The sequence below is a fragment of the Dryobates pubescens genome, chromosome 5, assembly GCF_014839835.1.
Source record: "Dryobates pubescens isolate bDryPub1 chromosome 5, bDryPub1.pri, whole genome shotgun sequence".
Classification (NCBI taxonomy): Eukaryota; Metazoa; Chordata; class Aves; order Piciformes; family Picidae; genus Dryobates; species Dryobates pubescens.
The window spans coordinates 41309219-41329111 of NC_071616.1; the positions used below are offsets into that span (position 1 = coordinate 41309219).

At 41.4% G+C, this 19893-nt stretch overlaps 1 protein-coding gene across 4 annotated transcripts in view; it reads left to right on the plus strand.

Annotated features, from left to right (window-relative positions):
* Positions 1-1712: 1712 nt before the first annotated feature.
* STRN3 (striatin 3) overlaps positions 1713-19893 on the plus strand; it is a 58740-nt gene continuing 40559 nt past the window's right edge. For all 4 annotated transcript variants that reach the window (XM_054162098.1, XM_054162100.1, XM_054162099.1 and 1 more), the window contains exon 1: positions 1713-2243. In XM_054162098.1, the coding sequence (XP_054018073.1) occupies positions 1926-2243 (318 nt within the window). In that variant the 5' untranslated portion in view covers positions 1713-1925. The remainder of the gene's footprint in view (positions 2244-19893) is intronic.

The following is a 19893-nucleotide window of genomic DNA, read 5'->3' on the forward strand; positions in this document are numbered from 1 at the left end:
CGAGATACACATTCCTTTACTGAGCTTCCTTGCTATGAATTTATTGTACAGAAGTATGCAGCAAATGAAGACTGCTCCCAGACTCCTCTTCCGATTCTGTTCTGACCACAGACAAGGCCTTGATAAAAATCACAGTGTTAATAAGTAGTCTATTGAGTCCAACGATAAACCAACTACGTCTGTGTGGCTTTAAATAAAATACTGTGTTCAGCTTCAGAATCAGGAATTTTTTTAATGCAGCATTATTAAACTAGGGAAGTCAGGGAGGAAGGAAAGAGTAAAAAAAAAAAGTTTTCCTTTGCTGTTGTCAAAATGCTGGCTGAATATAGTAACAGAATTAAACTGCAGTGACTCTCAGATGCTCAGGAATGAGGAATGTCCTGTAAGGCTGGAGCTAAACAAAAGGCTAAACTGGTCATGAGGTAAGTCTTCATTTTTAGTAATGATTTGATACTGTCAGTAGACCAGAAAAAAATTTTTGCCAGCTGAGATGGAAAATTGTATTTCAAGTGGCTAATCTGTATGTAATCAAGACAACTGAAGGAGGGAAATTTTAGTTAGAAATTATTTAATGGAGAGGAAAGGAAGGGCTGAATAGGAAACACCAGTAATGAGACAAGTGGTATTTATTTTTTAAGTAATGAACAGAATTCCAGCTGTCAAGAATAAGCTCTGTTCAAGCCCTGTTCTTTTCCTTTATTTTCTGAACGAGTATACTGTGTATTTTGGAGAGGCAAACCCAAACTCCTACCATACTTGGAATGGTGACCTACAGATCTTTTCACATAGCATGTGACGATGATCTGTAAATACTGCATTTCAGAGCAGTGTTTTGCAACAGAGGTACCCTATCCGGAGAGCATCACCAAACACTTCATTGCCATCACTGATAAAACTGAGCCAGACACAATAAACCAGTAATGTCTTGCAAAACCTGCCTCATGTGGAAGAGACTTTTGAACTGCAAACACTGGGCTCTTTGCTGTCTCATCGAGGAGGGAATATTGTTATTCACGTGCCTTGCCACTGAGATACGATGAAAAGCACCATTCCTTTTAAAAAAAAAAGGATTAACGAACTTCCAGAGACAGATCATAAATTTAAGAGTTCTATTTTAAAGCCACCTTTAAACTGCCCTGAGTTTTAGGGACTTGAGCGTTTTAACTCCCCGGGGTCTGCTTGCACGGCGCTCCAAGAAGCAGGTCCAGGCCCGGCCCAGCGGTACTCCCGCGGACTCTTCCAGGGCATTTGGACACTCCTAAGGTGCGAAGCTGCCGCGGCGCCGCCAAACCCCATCTCCGCCGCCTTAGCGAAACGCCAGCGCTCCCGCTTTTCATTCCAGAGCGGACGCACGCTGCCAGGGGCTGCCAGGCCCGACACCGACCCATCCAGGAACCGGGTCGCAGGCGGGGCAGGGCCTTCCCTTCCTCAAGACGGCGGCGGACTGCCCCAGGCCAGGCGAGAGCAGCACGACAAAGAGAAGAGATAGAAAGCAACGAGAGCGACAGCGCCCAAGCCGTTCCCTAGGCGGCTTGCCGCCCCATCAACCCCAGAGGAAAGCTTCGACCCGCTCCCCCGCCGCCGGGGCAAAGCGCTCACCTCCCCTCAGGCACATGCGCACTCCGACGCCCGTCCGGGTGGAGGAAGCAGGAGGGAAAGCGCAGCGATTTCCCGGCGTGCGCCGCGCTGCTCCCCTCCCCGCCCGGCCGCGGGTGGGTGGGCCGACGGCTCGGCGGCTGTAATGGCGGCTGGCGGCGGCTCGGCGCTGCTCTGACACCCGGATACTGCTTAGCGTAGCTCCCCCTCCTACTCCCCGCGCCCGGCCCGCCCCCCTCCTCCCCGCCCCAGCCAGCTCCGCTCACCCCCTCCCTGGCCCCTGCTCCAGGCCCCCGCCGCGGGACGAGGAGGAGGGCTCCCCGCAGACAATGGACGAGCACCCCGGAGCCGGAGGAGGCGGTGGGATGGCGGCCGCTCCGAGACCGCAGCAGCCACCGCCGCAGGCGGGTGGAAACATGAACCTGCAGTCGAGTGGGGGCTGCGTGGGGGTTGGAGCTGGAGGAGGAGGGCAACAGCAGCAGCCCCAGGGCCCCTCGGCCCCGGCTGGTCAGGAGGCGGCGGGCCCTGCCGAGCTGTCCCGGCCCCAGCACTACACCATCCCGGGGATCCTGCACTACATCCAGCACGAATGGGCACGCTTCGAGATGGAGAGGGCGCACTGGGAGGTGGAGCGGGCCGAACTTCAGGTACGGGTAGCGAGAGCAGGCTTCGTGTGGAGCCAGGCGCGGGCTGGGACGAGGTCGGTGGGCTCCGGTGACCGGGCCGCGCACGGGGTGCGAGAGCGGAGCTGCACGGGCGAGCGGAGCCCATTGGGCCTCTAAGGCCCAGCCGGTCGCTGCGGCTTGGGAACGCTAGCGAGGACCTGGGCGAGGTCCGGCGGGCGAAGCGGCGTCGCCCGCCGGCGGAGGCGCAGCCCCTCACGGCCCGAGCAGGGCTCCTTTCCCTGGGGCAGCCATTTTGGTTTTTAGCATGGCGCCCGTCTGGGCTCCTGGCTCCGGAGGAAGCCCCTGCTCCGCAGGCCGCTCCCCGTGCTGGCGCTGCGGGGCCCGGAGGACGGCTGGGGAAGGGCGGGCGGGCACTGCTGCGGCGCGGGGCTGGTGACCCTCCTCCCGCCCGCCCGCGGCAGGGCGAGCTGCGCCTTGACAGCTGCGATCATCTCCCTTAGCACAATGACTCCGGGGCTCTCCGGCCCGGCGGCCTCCACAGCCCTGCGTGCGGGTTATGGGGAGCAAGAACCTTCGGGACTGGGAGGGCTGGCGCTTCCCTGAAGCTCAGCGAGCAGTTGCTTTGGGGTTGAAAGAGGGAGTCGCGAAGAGGCATGAGTGCCCGTTCCCTGAGCAGGGAGAGGACGAGGAAAGGGTGTTCAGGTCCATTTCAAGTAAGAGGCACTCTGCTTTGAGACAGGCCAAGCCTGTGCTCACTTCCTAGAAAGTCTCTTTTCTTTGGAGGTTTCTTATGGGAGAACTGCGTAAGAGTGGTGAGCTGGTGGGCCTACAGCATGGTCATTTTAATACACATAAAAGTGCGAACTTCGTGTCAGGAACAAAGATTGAGTAATTCTTCAGGACAGAGAGCAAGTGTTGAAGTTCCAGTAAAGATCTTGCAGATCTCTTGCTATTAATATTTTGGTTTAGTAGTAGAAAGAATACCTCTAATAATTACTTTTGCACTTAAAATCATTCATGGACTAGAGGAAGTTTATGTACAGATTATAAAATCCACTAAATGTGAGATACCTTTGCAGGAGTCATTCTTTTATAAGGCAGAAATGTAAACAGTAGCAGTCAAAAGACTTAATTGCTTCTGAAGAATTTTTGGTGGTTTTCGTATTGAGTGACTGTTTGCTGTCTTGAAGTGGCATTCCATCCAATATCATTGCAATTAGAATTCTTGCTGGCATGCTGCAAGATCCAGCCTTTAGATTTCAGAACCAGGAACTGTACCTGAGCCTGGGCAGTTCTTTCTGGACTTCTTAGCGCTATATCAAGCCGGTAATCTGCGCAGGTTTTGTTGCAGCTATTGAAAAAATACTTTTTTTTAAACCACCAAGGGAAACAAATGAAGGTGTTTCACTATTTCCTTTACTTCCTGCCCATTTTACCATTTAAGGCCTTGTGGAATGGCAGTTTTTAAAATCAGCGTGGTGGACACTGGTAAGCATTTTTAGCAGGGAACAAGTGACTGCTTCTCTTGTTTTCTCTAGCGTCTTAGTAGTATAGCACTGTGTTTATAAATAAGTTGCTTAGTGCTGTTCATTAGCAAACAAAACCATCTTGAAATATCTGTTGTAAATAAGGGTCTGTTGCTTCAAAACTGAGTACTGCTTCTGTGCTCTAAAGCTCGGTTAGGTCTGAGTCTGTGAAAGCTCTGACTGAAGAAGTGCTGTTGTGGAGTCATGTGGCCTCTAGACACCCTGGTGTGTTCTTGCCAAATCTGTAGCTTTTGTGTGTAATCTCTGTTTGTCACCCATGGCCACGCTGCCTCAGTTGCTTGTGTACTGTAGTAGTTCTGACCCTGGCTATATATGTGTTGATTCATTCTACCTCGTGTTCATCAGGTCCTTGAAAGGCATAGCATAGTCACTGCACAGTGCATAGGCATGAGGGTAGGGGTTTTTTATATCTTTGCAAGCCCAGGGTGGAAGTGGGGGAGAGCATCACCTTTGGATTTTAAATGCCAACCCGTATAGTGGTGAAGGCTGATCCAGGAATGTGTTGAGAATATTTTTGCAAGAGATGTGTGCACCAGGCCTGTGTTTTTTGCTGTTTACAAGAAGTTGTGAAGTCCTAGTATGTTTTGTAACTAATAGAGCCTTAACAGTCGAGTCACCCAAAAGCAGTTTTGTCCATTTAAACTGTTGAGATTGTTCATCTGTGTGATACTGTGAGATCTTTGGTAACTGAGGCTCTGAGTTTAAAGAGACAAAAACACAACTTCAGTAGCACGATAGTAGCTAGTTAATATGGAAATAGGAGAGTTGGATGGTTTTAGATGCAGCTTTCCACACACAGGCAATTTCTTCTTTCTTTCAGTGTAACAGGAAGCTCTCTAAACATAATTCTTAGTGCTGGTAATTACAAGTTCTAAGTTAATCCAGCAATTTAGCAAATGATGCTTTATAAAAAGTAGGCAGAAAACTATATGATTTAGCAATATGTGTGATTTTATGTACTTGTTCTGAATTTATCACATAATATACTTCCTTATCTGTGGTATGAAATTAATGACATTCCTGAGTCATTCCCCACCCACTCCCTTTTTTTTTTACCCCAGTAGAGTTCAAGTGACTGGAAGAGTTGCCCACCCCTAGTAAGAGTGCTCTTTGCATGCAGGGGTGAGGGTGCAGGGAGAGCTGATCTGCAGTAAGAGTTTATTCTTTCTTGGGTCTTGTAATGAACTTCTCGTTCTTTTGTTCTACCTGCATGGGACACATTTTTATAATTAAAGTCCACATTGCTTCATTGTTTTGGGGATTACATCACATATGACTGACAGTCTCAACCCTTTGTATCTGAAGTCTCGTACTAGTAGACTCAAGACTGCCTTCACATCAGGCGTGGAATCTGAACTATTAGTAATTCCACACTCCCGCTTCCAGCTCTTCTGTGTGCACAAGAGAAGCAACATAATTTGCCAGATTGGTGTGTTCAAATCAGTATCAGCTACAGAAACACCAAATATAAGGAGTGCACCATTTGAACCACAGTACATTTATTTTTTTTCCCTTTCTCTTGTAGTACTGGCCGCCACAGTAACTTGTTTAGCATTTACTCTGCTGTATTGAAATAGCCTGGCCTTGTGTAGTGTGGTGTTTGCTTGAAGTAACAGGCTGGATCTACCCTCAGTTCTGTGGGGAGGGAGGAGGGAAATTGATTGTATATAGAAGAATATTTTTCACTGTAACAATGTGGGTAATTCATATTGTAACTTTGATCTGTCATTGTAATAACCTTGCTGTCACTAGGTGTTTTACTGAAAGCAGTCTGTGTTTTCTATGATGTTTGTGCACTGTAGAGGAGTTACAGCAAGCATATACTGTTAGGTGTTATGTATTTGTTAGAAATGTTTTCCTTCAGGTGGTGTCTCAGTAGTCTCAGAAAAAAATGTAGGTGGGAAAACACTTGGGTGATGCACTACTGAAACTAAGAGGAAGATAAAGGAGTATCAGTAAAACATGACATTTTGGGGGGCTGTCAACAGAGTTCTACTTTGTTTTGGGGCTTACAGGCAGATAGTGCTTGATTGGAATAAAAGCCTCAATTGTGCAGTTTCTACACATTTTCTGAATGAGACAGAAATGAGATTAAGTACTTTGATACTTCAAAAGCACACAAGAATGTGTGAGAGAGAATCAACAGTAGATACTGCTTCCAAATGTTGCAGTGAATAGGAAGAATAATTAAACACTCAGAACAAAGTACTTAGAAGTTCAGTATAAACAGTATGCATCCTTTTAACTCAAATGTGCATAGAGATTAATGTGGCTATTAATATATTTTCTATCTTATAAAATGACAGGTTTAGTGACACAGCTGAAGTTTCTAGTTTATCTGGTTTTACAAATGCTTCCCCCCCACTGTTATTCGGTGACATGGTAACATTTTCTTATGTACCATTTTGTGTACTTTACATAAGTGTTTGAAAAAACAACCAGCAAACCCAAACAAACCACACCACATATTTCAGATTTTACTTGCTTCTTTTTGGTTTTGTTTTGTTCCTCTTGGGAGGTGGAGAGCAGCTCATTAAAGGATTTCTGTGAACTTTGGGAACCTCATAAATGCTGCAGAATTGCATTAGGATGTTCTTAGAAAAAGCAAAACAGTCTGTCTTCCAGGGTATCTTTCAGATTGTTGTCTTTTAGGTGACTATCTAAGTTAGGTACTTAGCATGTAGTTGTAAATAGGTGAACATGTGAATGTGTTAATCTGAACTAGATGAGACCACGTTGGAAGCGTAGATGCACTCTTGCAGCATTTGTTTCTCAAGGCTTCAGCGTTTAAAAAGTAGGAAGAATCAACTGCTGAAATATTTGACTATATGTAGCTTGTTTTACTTCCTTGCAGGTTCAAAGCAGAGGGATAGTTTTGAAAATGTTTCTCTCAAAGTTGGAGGAACAATTGATCTGATGGCATAGGCTTCACCTTGTTTCTGACAAGCAAATGATTGCTTTTCATGTGAGATTGTAAGTGAAAACAGTTATAGTGGTTGTAGAATGTTCATTAGGTTAAGGAAAGAATCAGTGTCTCAGCAAACTTGAAGTAAAACATTTTCCAAAACCCCTGGCTTTTCAGGAATTAGTGGAATTTTGTGCAGGGGGCTGTTACAGATGGCAAAATGTTCTTGGGTCAAAAAGTGTTTGGATGAGTTAATGGAAGAAACGTCCCTGGGGGTGTCTAAATTCAAAGATATTAGCTCTGGCTCAGAGTACTTTTGATTTACAAGTTTTTGGGGATTTTGAATGCTTTCTGAGGTTTATTCATCTGATTTTTATGCTATTCCCATGGTGCTGCCTGTTTCCCTGTGGTTGTAAGTGGTTCCCGAGATCGGTTTGTCTGACCAAACATAGCTATTCTTATGTTCTCATGACGAGCGAGGTAGCTTTGAAATACTTTGGTTTGATGGGTTGAAAATACACTTTGTGCTGTTTTAATACTGTTTGGCTTAAATAGCAGACCTTGATTATTATCAGGGGCATGAATTATAGAACATGCAAAGATTTCGGGTAGAAAATGCGGTTGTGAAGTGCACAATGTATTTTAACCACATGCATTGTTTATTGGTTGCATTCTAGATGGTAGGAGTTGGGAAAACGTGCATGATTGGTAAACTGCTGTTTTGTTGGGTCTTACAGATGTATCTCAGTGTTATGAAATTAATCTATCCACTAAAAACCCAAAGGATTCTTGGTCAACAGTAACTAAAAATAAAATTGCTTGATTTGTATAAGAAATTGATCAGCATTCTTATTTGTGATCACTAAATACCACAAGGTGCATGGGTAACCTGTGCATCTGAGACTAACTTCTGTGGGTACAAGCTGTTAAGGGGGTTGCTCTGTCAGGGGTGCAGAAGGATCTCTTTGTACAAATACAAAATATTTGAGTATTTAGTACATTTGTTTTATAATGAATCTTTTTAGCATAAAATGGACTATGTTTAGAAGATTAATGAATAGAAGTCTGTGGGGTTTAGCATCTTTCTAAGCTAAAAAAAGCTGCAAGTTTTGTAAAGTTCCTTTTGCAATATAAAGGACTGAATTGAGAGTTCTGTCTATTTTGGGTAGAGGACAATTATACATAATCAAGGGTTTTCCTACTGTGGCTTTCCATAAGCCGTTTAGTCAACTGTTGCAGGCAGATAGCCTCTGGTAGAATTTTAGGTGCCTGTATACTGAAACCTGAAAGTCTGTTCTTCTGTGTGTATGGGGAAATCCTGCCTTCCTCATAGGCTTCTTGATGAGAGAGTTGCATGTAGACCCATGTAGAAGTTGCAGAGGAAATACTTGGATAGTGATGAGGTTTATGTATGGGAAGGTATGGATTAGTAGTTGTGTAATGGTTTTCTGGACTCTTGTTCCTAAATAACTCCCATCTATCAACACTTGGGACAAAGGTGTATTTAGTGTGTACTATATATATCATTTCATAAATAATTACTTGGAATAAAGTCACTCTTACTTGGAAGCAGTGCACAGAACTGTTATTTTCTAGCAGTTACTTCAGGGAGGTTTTCTTTTAGAGACAGCCTAAAATTATGTGGCATAAGTTACATAATGCTTCTTGGTGACCTTTTTTTTTAACCACTGAATGTGTATTTTGTTAGTTTCATTGCCATCAAGCCTATGCATATTTAATGGCTTTTTGAATAAATCTTGCTTTGGGTAATTTTTTGGAGGGGAGTGAAGTGTCTGTGGTATAGTAATTTCATTGACACAGAAAGTGGGTTTTAAGGTAGAGGTGGGTGCTCTTCACCCTTTTGTTCTTTCAGAAGTTAGGAAAAAGTGTTAATCTCTCTTTCCTGTTCGGTGAAGTTGGATCCTTCACTGATTGAACAAATTGTCAGGACAAATGTGTGACCTGCAGGAGCTTTGTTTGCGTATCACACCTTGAGTACTTGTGTCTGGTTCTGGGCTCCTCAATTTAAGAAGGACTTTGAGATACTTGAACGTGTCCCAAGAAGAGCAACAAGGCTAGTGAGAGGTCTCAAGCGCAAGCCCCATGAGGAGAGGCTGAGGGAGCTGGGGTTGTTTAGTCTGGAGAAGAGGTGGCTAAGGGGAGACCTTATTGCTGTCTAAAACTGCCTGAAGGGAGGTTGTAGCCAGGTGGGGGTTGGTCTCTTCTCCCAGGCAACCAGCACCAGAACAAGAGGACACAGTCTCAAGCTGCAGCAAGGGAAGTTTAGGCTCGAGGTGAGGACAAAGTTCTTCATAGAGTAATTGGCCATTGGAATGGGCTGCCCAGGGAGGTGGTAGAGTCACAGACTCTGGAGGTGTTCAAAAAAGAGATTGGATGTGACACTTGGAGCCATGGTTTAGTTGTCAGCTGAGGTCTTTTCCAAGCTAGTTGATTCTGTGGTTCTGTGATACCTGGTTGTTACTTTTTGTCACTCAGATTGTTCTTGAATTATCCTGAGCAACAGCTCGGCAGGATGTTGAGTTTCATGATATCTTCTGCCTTCCTCTGTGCAACTTCAACAGATACTAAGAGCTAATTATGAAGTTGGTTGTTCTTTGGGACCAGGCCTGAATCTATAGCATGAATCCAAGCAGTCTGTAGGAGTTTCTTTTTGTGCCACTGTGGGATTTTTATAAAAATGGATGATCAGATGTAACCTGCTGTTAGTAATTAAGGGCAAAAACCGATTTTTATGTGGGTTCAGAATAAATTCCACTTAATGTTACTGAGAGATGAAGTGCATTCTTAGCCTTTTGGAATATATTGTGCATGTTTGTATTTTTGTTGAAAAACCCTGCATATATTGGCTGTAACATTCTAAAGAAATTGCTTCTCAGAATGCTGGTTAAAATCATTGTGAAATAGGGAATGAACATCAGAAATTCGAGATGCCTGGCATTCTTTATCTTTGTTGTTTATGGTGCTCTTGCTGTAAAGTTTGTTCCCTTTGTTCACCTGGGTTTCTCTTCACCCAAAATACAGTGCTACCAGATTTGAGACTGATATTCCTATAATACTGCTTTAAAAACAAACAAGCAAACGAAAAACTGAAAGCAAAAAAACCCCAGCAAACCCCAAACCAACAAAAAAGCCACCCAAACAAATAAAACCACTTGGCTTTATACCAGTGACCACTACAGGAAGCTGGAGAATGCTTCATTCTAGTATTCTAACTCATAACTGCAGTTTGCATATGTAAATTAATTTTAATCTCAAAATACAGTTTTCTGTAATATCCACCTAGTCTTTTGCTTGATACTAAGTTTTGTAGCAGACAGCTTGTATTTCAGATATCACAGTATATCAAACTAGAGAATAAGTAGTAGTAACAAGCCAGATGAGTTTAACTCCTTCAATAAAAACACTTGGTGATTCAAGAGTTGTGAAACTAGAATTGTTTGTTTTCTTTCTTTGAGGATAAGCTGATTTAGCTCCTGGACCCTGAGGTGCAGGAACAGAATCCTAGGATATACCCTGAGATGCTGGGAAGGGAAAAGATCCTGCTTAGACAGACAGACTTCTCTGAAGTGTTTAAGAACATGTAAATGTGTTTACAGATTTTATGACCTATTCTGTTTCATAGCTTCAGCAGGATTTGTGCAGTTGAGTTTGTCGAAGGCAGGACTGCTGGCTATTTTAACTGTGATGAAGTGGTGTAAATTAGAGGCCACTGGCACTATTCTGATCCAGGAGCCTAAATTATCATTTAGGATGTGCACAGGAACTATTCCCTGTCATCTTCCTGTGATGCCTCTGTTCAAACACTTTGTTGTATTTTAACTCTCTTTTGGTTTTCATAACTTCTATTTCCATGAACTTGATTGCATTCAATGTCAGCATCACCTCAATGATGTAAAGCTCTTAAAGCTCTGTAATGCTCTCCTTTTGTGTATATATAGATGGGTTCTTATATTCCAGTTCCAATGCTTTAGTAGTTTTTGCTTCTCTCTCTTCCTTAGTAGTGTGTGCTACTGACCTGCAGCTGATGAACATTGACATGAGTGTTCATCACTAAAAGAGTCTCAGTCATTTCAGGTCAGTGTTCAGAGCCTGCTGCAGATTACACTTTCCCCTTGTGTATTCCTAAGTATATTCTTGAAGATGTTTACCATGCTGTGATTGTTCCTTCCCGTTCCACTCTGTAGTGATTGTAAAGACCTGCCACACCACAAAGTGTTCACTCTATTTTCTGTGCTCTTGTACTACAGCAACTGGTAATAATCAAGCCAATGAGCTTAATGTTCTTGGTTCTGTTTAATATTAAGCTTTTAATGAAGCTCCAACTGAGGCACTAGATTATTAGCTATGTAACTTAATGATGTAATTTCATCTGAATAGAATAAGGCACCAGTAGATTGATGTTGACAGTAAAGATATTTTTAATCTTATCAAATTCAAATACTGTGTTTTGGTGTTACCATTGGTATATAATTAGTCTTACTGTTTGTAGTGGTGACCTTCTTGGAACAGTTGTGGGTTTTTTTTTTTTCCCCTAGCTTAGATATGTTCCAAAAAATGCCCAGCTGTTTTAAAAGTCTGTGCATGAATCTGTTTTGATTGAAATGGGCTGAGGTGTGTAGCTGGTTTTTTGGTTTCTGAAAGATGTAACTTGCAAGGTTCATGCATTTAGGAGAAATGTAGAAAACGCAGATGATAGTGACAGTGTGAAAAACTGCATCCCAGGGAGACTTTAGGCTGAAATAAACTTGCTGAGTTGCTTTCCTGCAGGATTGCTGTGGGTTTCCTGCTAAAAGAAATTCATAACCCCCCTGAATGATCTGTGGCTTTCTAAGTGGGAGCTATAAATATAGAAATAGGGAACTGATTTCTCTCTGTCTTGTGATCTGTGCAGAACTGGCAAGGTCAACATTGCAATATCATGTCCCATTCTTTAATAGCGATTTTGAAAAGAATGCTGAGAATTTGACGTACAACCAATTTCGTGGATGGAAAGAACACGTTAGAGAGTGATCCCTTTAGAATTCAACCTTGTTAGCTAATCAAAAATGTATACGAGATAGAAAGCCACATAAAGGCTGGGCTTCAGATGTATTCAGCTGCTTTTTAATTTAAAGTTGAAAATTGCTCAGTTCAAGAGGTGTGACACAGCAGTCTGAATCTTCACCTTAAAAAATGAACATAATCCCAAGGAGGGGGTGTAGGTATTGTGACAGATACACGTGCTTGTTTCAGGTTTTGTTTGTGTGTTGTTTGGGTTTTTGTAGAACAGCCAAAGAAATAATTGGGCCACAAGTATAAACCACACTGAAATCATTTATATCCAATGCAAAATTATGATTCCTTTTTACATGAAGACACAAAGTATGAATTAATTCAAAACAAGCCATCTCTTACTCTGTAGGGTAATCTACTGCTGTTAAGTTTGGTTTTTCCACACTTTTCTTCATTTAATTGTGTTGGTGTTTTGGTTTTTAAAATCCTAAGTCAAACATTTGGTTGAGTACAAAGATAACTGAATTAAATGTGGTCTATCTATATATCAGCTTATTTTGTCATTTAACTCAATTTTGTTCACATAATTGTTAGTTTGAAAACATGCTTTCCTATGTTCCCCTACTCCAGTTACGTTATTAGAGAAACTAGAAGACTCTTGTTTCCCTCCTGGAGCGCAGAGAATTATAGATGTGTTTTCAGTGGACTGCACTGCTCTTTCATAAAATGAAGTCTCCTGCACCTTGACTTTGAGTTACATAAATCTCTTAATTGTATGATTAAAAAAAATATTACATATATTGTCTGCTTTGGCCAGTAAAAGCATATTCTCCAAATTCCAGGAGGACATGTGTATGAATATAAGTACACACAGCCGTACAAAGGCATAGTTTGCTTGTTTTCAGTATCACTTTGGCTTTGTGTTTTCTAATCCAGTTACAGAGAAAACTGCAGTAGTAAGCAGGAGTTTGATCATGAGAGTACTGTAGATTAATCTTGCATATTCACAGTATTGAATGGCTGTCTTCAATGAAAATGAAGCCAGTGCTATCTGTACTGTAACAATGAAATATATTAAACATAGCTAGTTTCTGCGAAGAAAGGCAATGATCTTTTCCTTTATGAACTAAAATAGAGGCCTAACTGGATTACTGGTAGCCAGTATTGAAGTACAGTAGTTCAGTGATTATTTGTTGGGTTGTTTAATTTATTTCTCTGGGGCTAGAAGCTGCTTAATAGAATACATAGAATAAACCAGGTTGGAAGAGACCTTCAAGATCATCGCGTCCAACCCATCAACCAATCCAACACCGCCCAAGCAACTAACCCACAGCACCAAGTACCCCGTCAAGTCTTCTCCTAAAAACCTCCAGTGATGGCGACTCCACCACCTCCCCAGGCAGCCCATTCCAATGGGCAATCACTCTTTCTGTATAGAACTTTTTCCTAACATCCAGCCTGAATCTCCCCTGGCGCAGCCTGAGACTGTGTCCTCTTGTTCTGGTACTGCTTGCCTGGGAGAAGAGAAATCTTGAAATCTAGAATCTAGAATCTAGAGCTCTTGAAATATGGAAATTATAAGAATGGACAAGAATCTGTGCAGACTAAATTCTGAGACTCCCAATTGCAAAATAATCCTGGCCTTTCTTTAAGAAGGTCTCTTATTGTTGCTCTGGTTGCATTGCACTTTAGTCTCTGTTTTGCAATCAGTTTGTGCTGTAAGTTATAACTATTAACATGGCATTGTGTCCAAATTGCAGACCTGTCTTCTAACATTCTCATCTCTGTGTTTCAATAGTATACAAAGAAGATACTGGCATTTTGAATCTGATATTATGGTATGGTTAAATATATGTGAGAGTTTGGATCTGGACTTAAAAACACTTCAGAGTGGAGTGAAAATTTTTTTTTAGGGTTTCTTTTTTGTGCTGCTTTATGTAGAACATGGATAAACTGCTATCTCTGATAACGCTAAATGTCTTCAAAATTATTGTACTGTGGTGTCCAGAGTATTTCTCAAGTGGTTGAAACCCAATCTAATTTATGCTTACAGCGTATTTTGCTGTTGCCTGTCAAGCCTGATGAGCGAGCTTTGTCTTGTCCACAAACATTAGTCGGTTGGGCTCGTGAGCTTTGCTTCCTTTAAACATTTCATACTGGAATCATGTACAAAATCTTCCAAAATACAAAGATTGCACAGGATAGACTGCACGCAGTCTTGTTAATTGAGGGAGGGAGCACTCATAGTTTGGTAGCTGATTTTTTTGGGCAAGAGTCCAACTTTTGATGTTGGTGTTGCAGTAGTACTGTGGATATTTAGAAAATACAGGGACTTGATTAATTTTAAAAATGCAAACCTTCACCCATTTCTCAAGAAATGGTGGTCTAATATGAGTTTATTTTCATCCATGAAAAGAATGTTACTTTCTCGCTGCACTGTGTGGCAAAGAAAGAATGAATCATTGAATCTGTAAAATCACAGAACGCTTAGGATGCCCTCTATGCCCAAGAGTTTTGTAAATGATTGTGTGACTTCATAAAACCTGTTGAGACCATGCAAGTACTGGGTCCGTGAAAGACATGGTAAGGAAACTGGTTTGTTTAGGTAGGCTCTGCTACATTAAATAGTAAAGAAATTTGGGAGGTTTTCAGCAGCAGTCCACTTCACAGTATCACCAAGGTTGGAGGAGACCTCGAAGATCAAGTCCAACCTGTCACCACAGACCTCATGACTAGACCATGGCACCATGTGCCACATCCAATCCCCTCTTGAACACCTCCAGGGTCTGTGACTCCACCACCTCCCTGGGCAGCACATTCCAATGGCGAACGACTCTCTCAGTGAAGAAAGAACTTTCTCCTCACTGTGAGCCTAAACTTCCCCTGGTGCAGCTTGAGACTGCGTCCTCTCTTTCAGGCGCTGGTTGCTAGAGAGACGAGACCAACCCCCTCCTGGCTACAACCACCCTTCAGGTAGTTTTAGACAGCAATGAGGTCTCCCCTGAGCTTCCTTCTCTCCAGGCCAAACAATCCCAGCTCCCTCAGTCCCTCCTCATAGGGCTTGTGCTCAAGGCCTCTCTCGCCAGCCTTAACAAAAGTTAACGTGCATATTTATGCTGTTGTGAATATACTGTGGCAGAGGTCTGCTAGGTGGTTTGATTAATGAATCACTGACTGGTGATGAATACAGGCTGTACTTCCTGTTCAATTTTGGCACTCTCCACACTGGATTGGCAAAGTCAACTGCCTTATGTCAGTCCTTGCAGTTTTCTGTGGACCTGTTGAAAATGACCATATACTGATAGGGAACATTTTTTTAACATCTGTATTAACTTTGTGTGTGTAGAAGGCATATGGACACTAATATTCTTACATTATTTATTGAAAAAACTGATGTGAAACAAATTAAAACCCCATAGTAATTCGGTCAAGAAAATAGATGGAGGGTTCTTAGGTTGGGATTTTTTTTTTTGGCTTGGTCTTCAGGAAGTATGTACTGTCTTGAGGAAGGATACTTGTGTTTTCAAGTAGTCCAAATTGTAAAGAGAACTTGGCTCTGCCAAATGTTAAACTTTTTCACCTTCTTATTAGAACCATGATTGCCTCAGAGTCTTAGGAGCTTGTGCTCAGACTTGTTTTCTAGATTATTCAACCTGCTGAAGGAAGAGTAAGTGTTGAATAGTAAATGTTTATAAGTAGTAAGAAATTAATTGGCTGTTTGTTTTACTTGGCTGTTTAATTGCCTTGAGTGAATGGAAAGATTGTAGTTTCTCAGAAGTACATTGACATTGGTGAAGATAGAATAATTTGGATGTGTTCTAGTATCTCCAAGCATTTCTGTTAACTGTCAGTTGATTAAAGAATTATTATGGCTGTAAAAGAGCTTTCAGGTAAAATTTTCTCGATCTTGGGTCTGCTTCATTTCTGTGTGAGGGCAAAGGAAAATGCAGATTTGCTAGTTGAAGAGTCTTCAGTGATGCTAAAATAAAATACTTGGCGGAACCTGTCAGAATTGTGTGGGGAGTTAAAGAGCCGGCACATGGGGGTCAGTGGCTGATACTCTGACACTAGCATGGAGCATTTTAGTCATTCTCTTACACTGTATTGATGATAAAGACCAGGTTAATTTCACTTTTCCTGAAGTTAATGTAATAATTCAGCCGTGGAGAACAGAATCTTCTTCCAGGAAGAAGACGGTTCTAAAAATTCCTACGCAGGACCTCTCCTTTCTGAAGAATTGCCTTTGGGATTGGAATAGAAAAGAACAACTTGCTTATGAATTATGCTATGCTCAGTGTTTTGTAAGCTTATAACCGAAACAAAATTTCAGAAGGCTGTTGCACAAAGAGCACTTGAGTACAAAGATTGTTGGTGGATAATGCAATTGTCAGGCACGTTTGTTTAGTTTCAGATTCTTACTCATCTACATTATAGTCTTTGAGGAGAATGCTCTTTGTAGGAGAGTTTGAATCCATTGCTTTTAGTGGCTTCTAATTTTTTTTTTTTTTTTGACTATTTGCAGTCTTAACTGACTTTTTATTTTTTTCCCCTGTCCTTGCTGCTGGCTTTTGTGCTGGATAGAAGTCTTGAATTGGTTTACTTAGTTTCCATACCATGAATTGTAGAGAGTGTTAGTCTTTAGAAACACATACATGAATTGTACTAGTTTTGTTACTATAGAATTGGTTAGGAGAGTGACTATAAAAATCTTAGCAGGAGAAAATAATGCAATGAAAAAAATCCTAGCAAGGAATAGTGACAGAATGAAAGCAATCTGGTACTGAGTTTAAGCTGTCTTAGATGTTTCATCCTAGCATAGAAGAGGAAATAATTGAAGGCTGGATTTTTTGTCAGCTGTTGAAAGAAGCTGATAAAACTTGACAGTACTTGTCCCTGTAATGAAAAGAAGCAAACTTCAGAATCTGACTGGAGGTGATTTGGTGGTAGTGGATAGATTTGGGGAAAGGAGAGAGTTTTGCAAGCCTGGTCTTTGCCATATGCATTGCTGGACTACAGGGGACTTGAGAATGAGCAATTCTCTTGTATCTGCCATTCGTGTCATGAACCTGCTAGATTGTGCCTTAGAGCTAGCTGGGTTTCTAGTGTCTACCACTCTTGTGGGACAGTTGCTCAAGGATGTCACTTCTGTAGTGGTTAGAATTTGCTTTTGAAAAGTGATCAGAAAGTGATCAGATGAAGAAACGTCTCAGTTGAGGAGCAGGAAGTGAACATCAGCTTAAACTGAAAAAATCTGTAAAACAGAGAGCCTTCAGGCAACTTAATAATGCCATTGCTACTTCAAGTGCAGTAGTTACTGACCTGTTGTTTAACCGATAGTAAAGATAATGTTCAAATGTACTCTAGGATTAATGACTTGCTGAAATAAATTTTCTATGTCTTTAACTTAGAATTACTGTATGAAATAAAGGTTTTCTGATAACAGAAAAGAGCTGATGTCTCTAATTAGTCTTCCAAGTATTTTTTTATTCTCCAGGATCTTTAAAAGTGGTATGTCTTTGAAGTGTGTATCATCCTGGTACGACTGGTGTCACCTATCTCACTCTGCAGCTTGCTAGAGAGAATCTTGAGACTAATTTACAAAACTTGATTTTTGGCTTTTTTTTTTAAAAAAATTAAAGTAGTTGAGAGATCTTTTAGTCCTTAGTTGACAGTTTAAGGATTAATTTTAATAAATGTGTAGACATAATCAAGTCTAAGGATCCACTAAAACTCTTCTAAATGCTTCCCGCTTTTATATAGGTGGTGGTTTAGCTGTTCTCAATGAGATGAAGTTTCAGACTGTTGAAAACAGAAGGAGAGAGCTTATCTTCTTACGTTCAGCTTCCCTTTTGTGAATGGGAACTAGAACATCAGTAGTTACACTGCTGTATCCACTCTTCAATGGAGTTAAATCTTCCACCTCCTCGGTGTTATTTTAGCTTTCAGCTCAGTGTTCTACTTCAGCATAATAAACATCTAAAGGTGGAACTAGTTAGTCTTGTTGTGTGATAATGATCATGTGATAAACCCAAACTTTTAAAAGCTAATCTTACTCTTGTTTGAGTTCTCTGCTCTGCCCCAGTCGGATAAGCATACACTGAGGCGTGCGCTGTCTGTGCACACTCAGGCTACTGCCGCGTGTTGCACTTCTTTCCAAAATTCTGCAGGCCTTTCCTTCCTTCCTTCCTTATCAATGAACTTTAGAAAAACAAAACACAAGCATTGCAGCTGGCATTGCTTTGCATACAGTTGAATCTCTTCAGAGTGTTTCAGCTGAAATGGAAAGAACGTAAGCTCGCTCATAGAACGCGTTCCTGTTTTGGTAACTCTATTACAATTTGCTTGTTTGCGTTGTATAGGAAGGTGTTAGTGTTTCAACAGTGTAACTCCTTTAATCACCCTTACATGATTAACCCATTCAGGTTTTGTGCTGCTTTTTACTCTTTGCATGTTTTGCCACATTTGAGATACTAGTTGAATATTTTAAATACTGCATGGCAGGATTTATTAATAAGACTAGAAATTCTGTCTGTGGTTATATAAGAACGTCTAGGTTCCACGTGCAATTTTTCCTGCCCAAAAGGCTTTACTAACTTCCCTCCTTTGTCCTGAATGGCTAAGAGAAATGTGTTTGATCATCATAAGGATTGTCTTAAGTCAGATTATTCTGTGCAGTTGAGGCAATAAAATGCATCTTTATAATTAACGCTGCTGTTGTGAGTAGTGCTCTCTGAAATGTAGAGCAATAATTCTTAAGTTTTAGGATGTTTCCAGCTCCTTTAAAAAGGAAAGGGGGAAATCCTCCTTTTTCTTTTTTTTTTTTTTTCTTTACATTTTTTAAAATCAACTTTGTGAAATGTGTTACTTGTAATAATTTGAAGTTTCGTAGAAGTTGTCTAGCACACAACTTCAAATCTTCTGTCAGTCTTTGTTCAAGCAGTGTAATTGCGTGCCAGGGATGTGGAGTGTCAGCATAATCAGTGATGTACTTATTCCCAACATTGAATGAAAACTTTACTTTCTTCCTTGATCTCTACTTGTTGGGTGAAAGACTTGCCTGGCTAGCACATGGTTAGACTTTCTGTAGATGTAGAGATGTTTAACTTTATTAAATAGAATGTAGTGCATGTATGTCTGAAATGCAGCATGTCACTAAAACAATGGGAAGTTTACAGAGTGTAGAGTATTAGATGTTAGAATTTTTATTTGCCCCCTTCTATATGTGCATTCTGTGGTTATTTAACCTCAGAAAAGTCTTTTTTTCATGGAATCCATACTATTCAAGTAGCTGTTCAGTAATTCCTTTTATCCTTGTATTCTATCTTGCCTAGTTTCAGGCATTATTTCATGCATCCTTGCACAAATACAAAGTATCTGTCACTCTCCTCCTCAGAGCTCCCTGAATTCACTTTCATAATCAAACTAGGCAAGTTCATGTGGTGGTACTTTTATTTACAGCTGAAGGCTAAGGTGTAGATGGAGTCCAGAGTTACCAAGTGCCACTGAATTTTGTAGAAAAGAGTGGGTCTCAGAGACCCATGAAAGTATTGTAAATATGAAAATGGACAAGATGATAGAGGAGGAGGAGGAATGTGCCCTGAAAAGAAGGGGCTCCTGGCTGAGCTCATCTGAAGAATCCGAAGCATAGCCCTGTCTGGGAGGGAAAATGTTCTAACAGAATCTGTAAGCAAACAAATTCACTTGATTTTTTTTTTAAGCCATAAGAGGCCATATTTTTGTGATAGTTTTAGGCTATGCCCTTTAGAGATTCTGCACAATAACATATTTTCTCCCTCTTAAAAATGGTATTGCTGGTACATTTAAAAAAACCCTACATTGAGATTGAATTTGTAATTTGCAAGAGTTAAGATTTGTCCTGTATTTGAATGTCTTCATCTCTACTCTTGTTTTTTTGCAAGTCTTGTGCTCTAGACATGCAGGTTATGATATCATGGTCAGTTTAGACTGAAAGGAGCAGTTCCTTCAGTATCCTGTTTGCATCCCTTGTGCCAGTTTTAAGTACTCCCATGCCTATGCAGAGTAAGCTCAGGAAACTGATGTAATTCATGACTGAGTGAAAAATAAATAGACTGATTTCCTCAGTAGACCTAATGTGTGTCAGCAGAAGCAGCTAAGTCAGCACAGTAGAAGCAACAGGAATATGAGGAGGAGGATTGCTCCTCTTTGTATCAGCCTGGGGACTTAG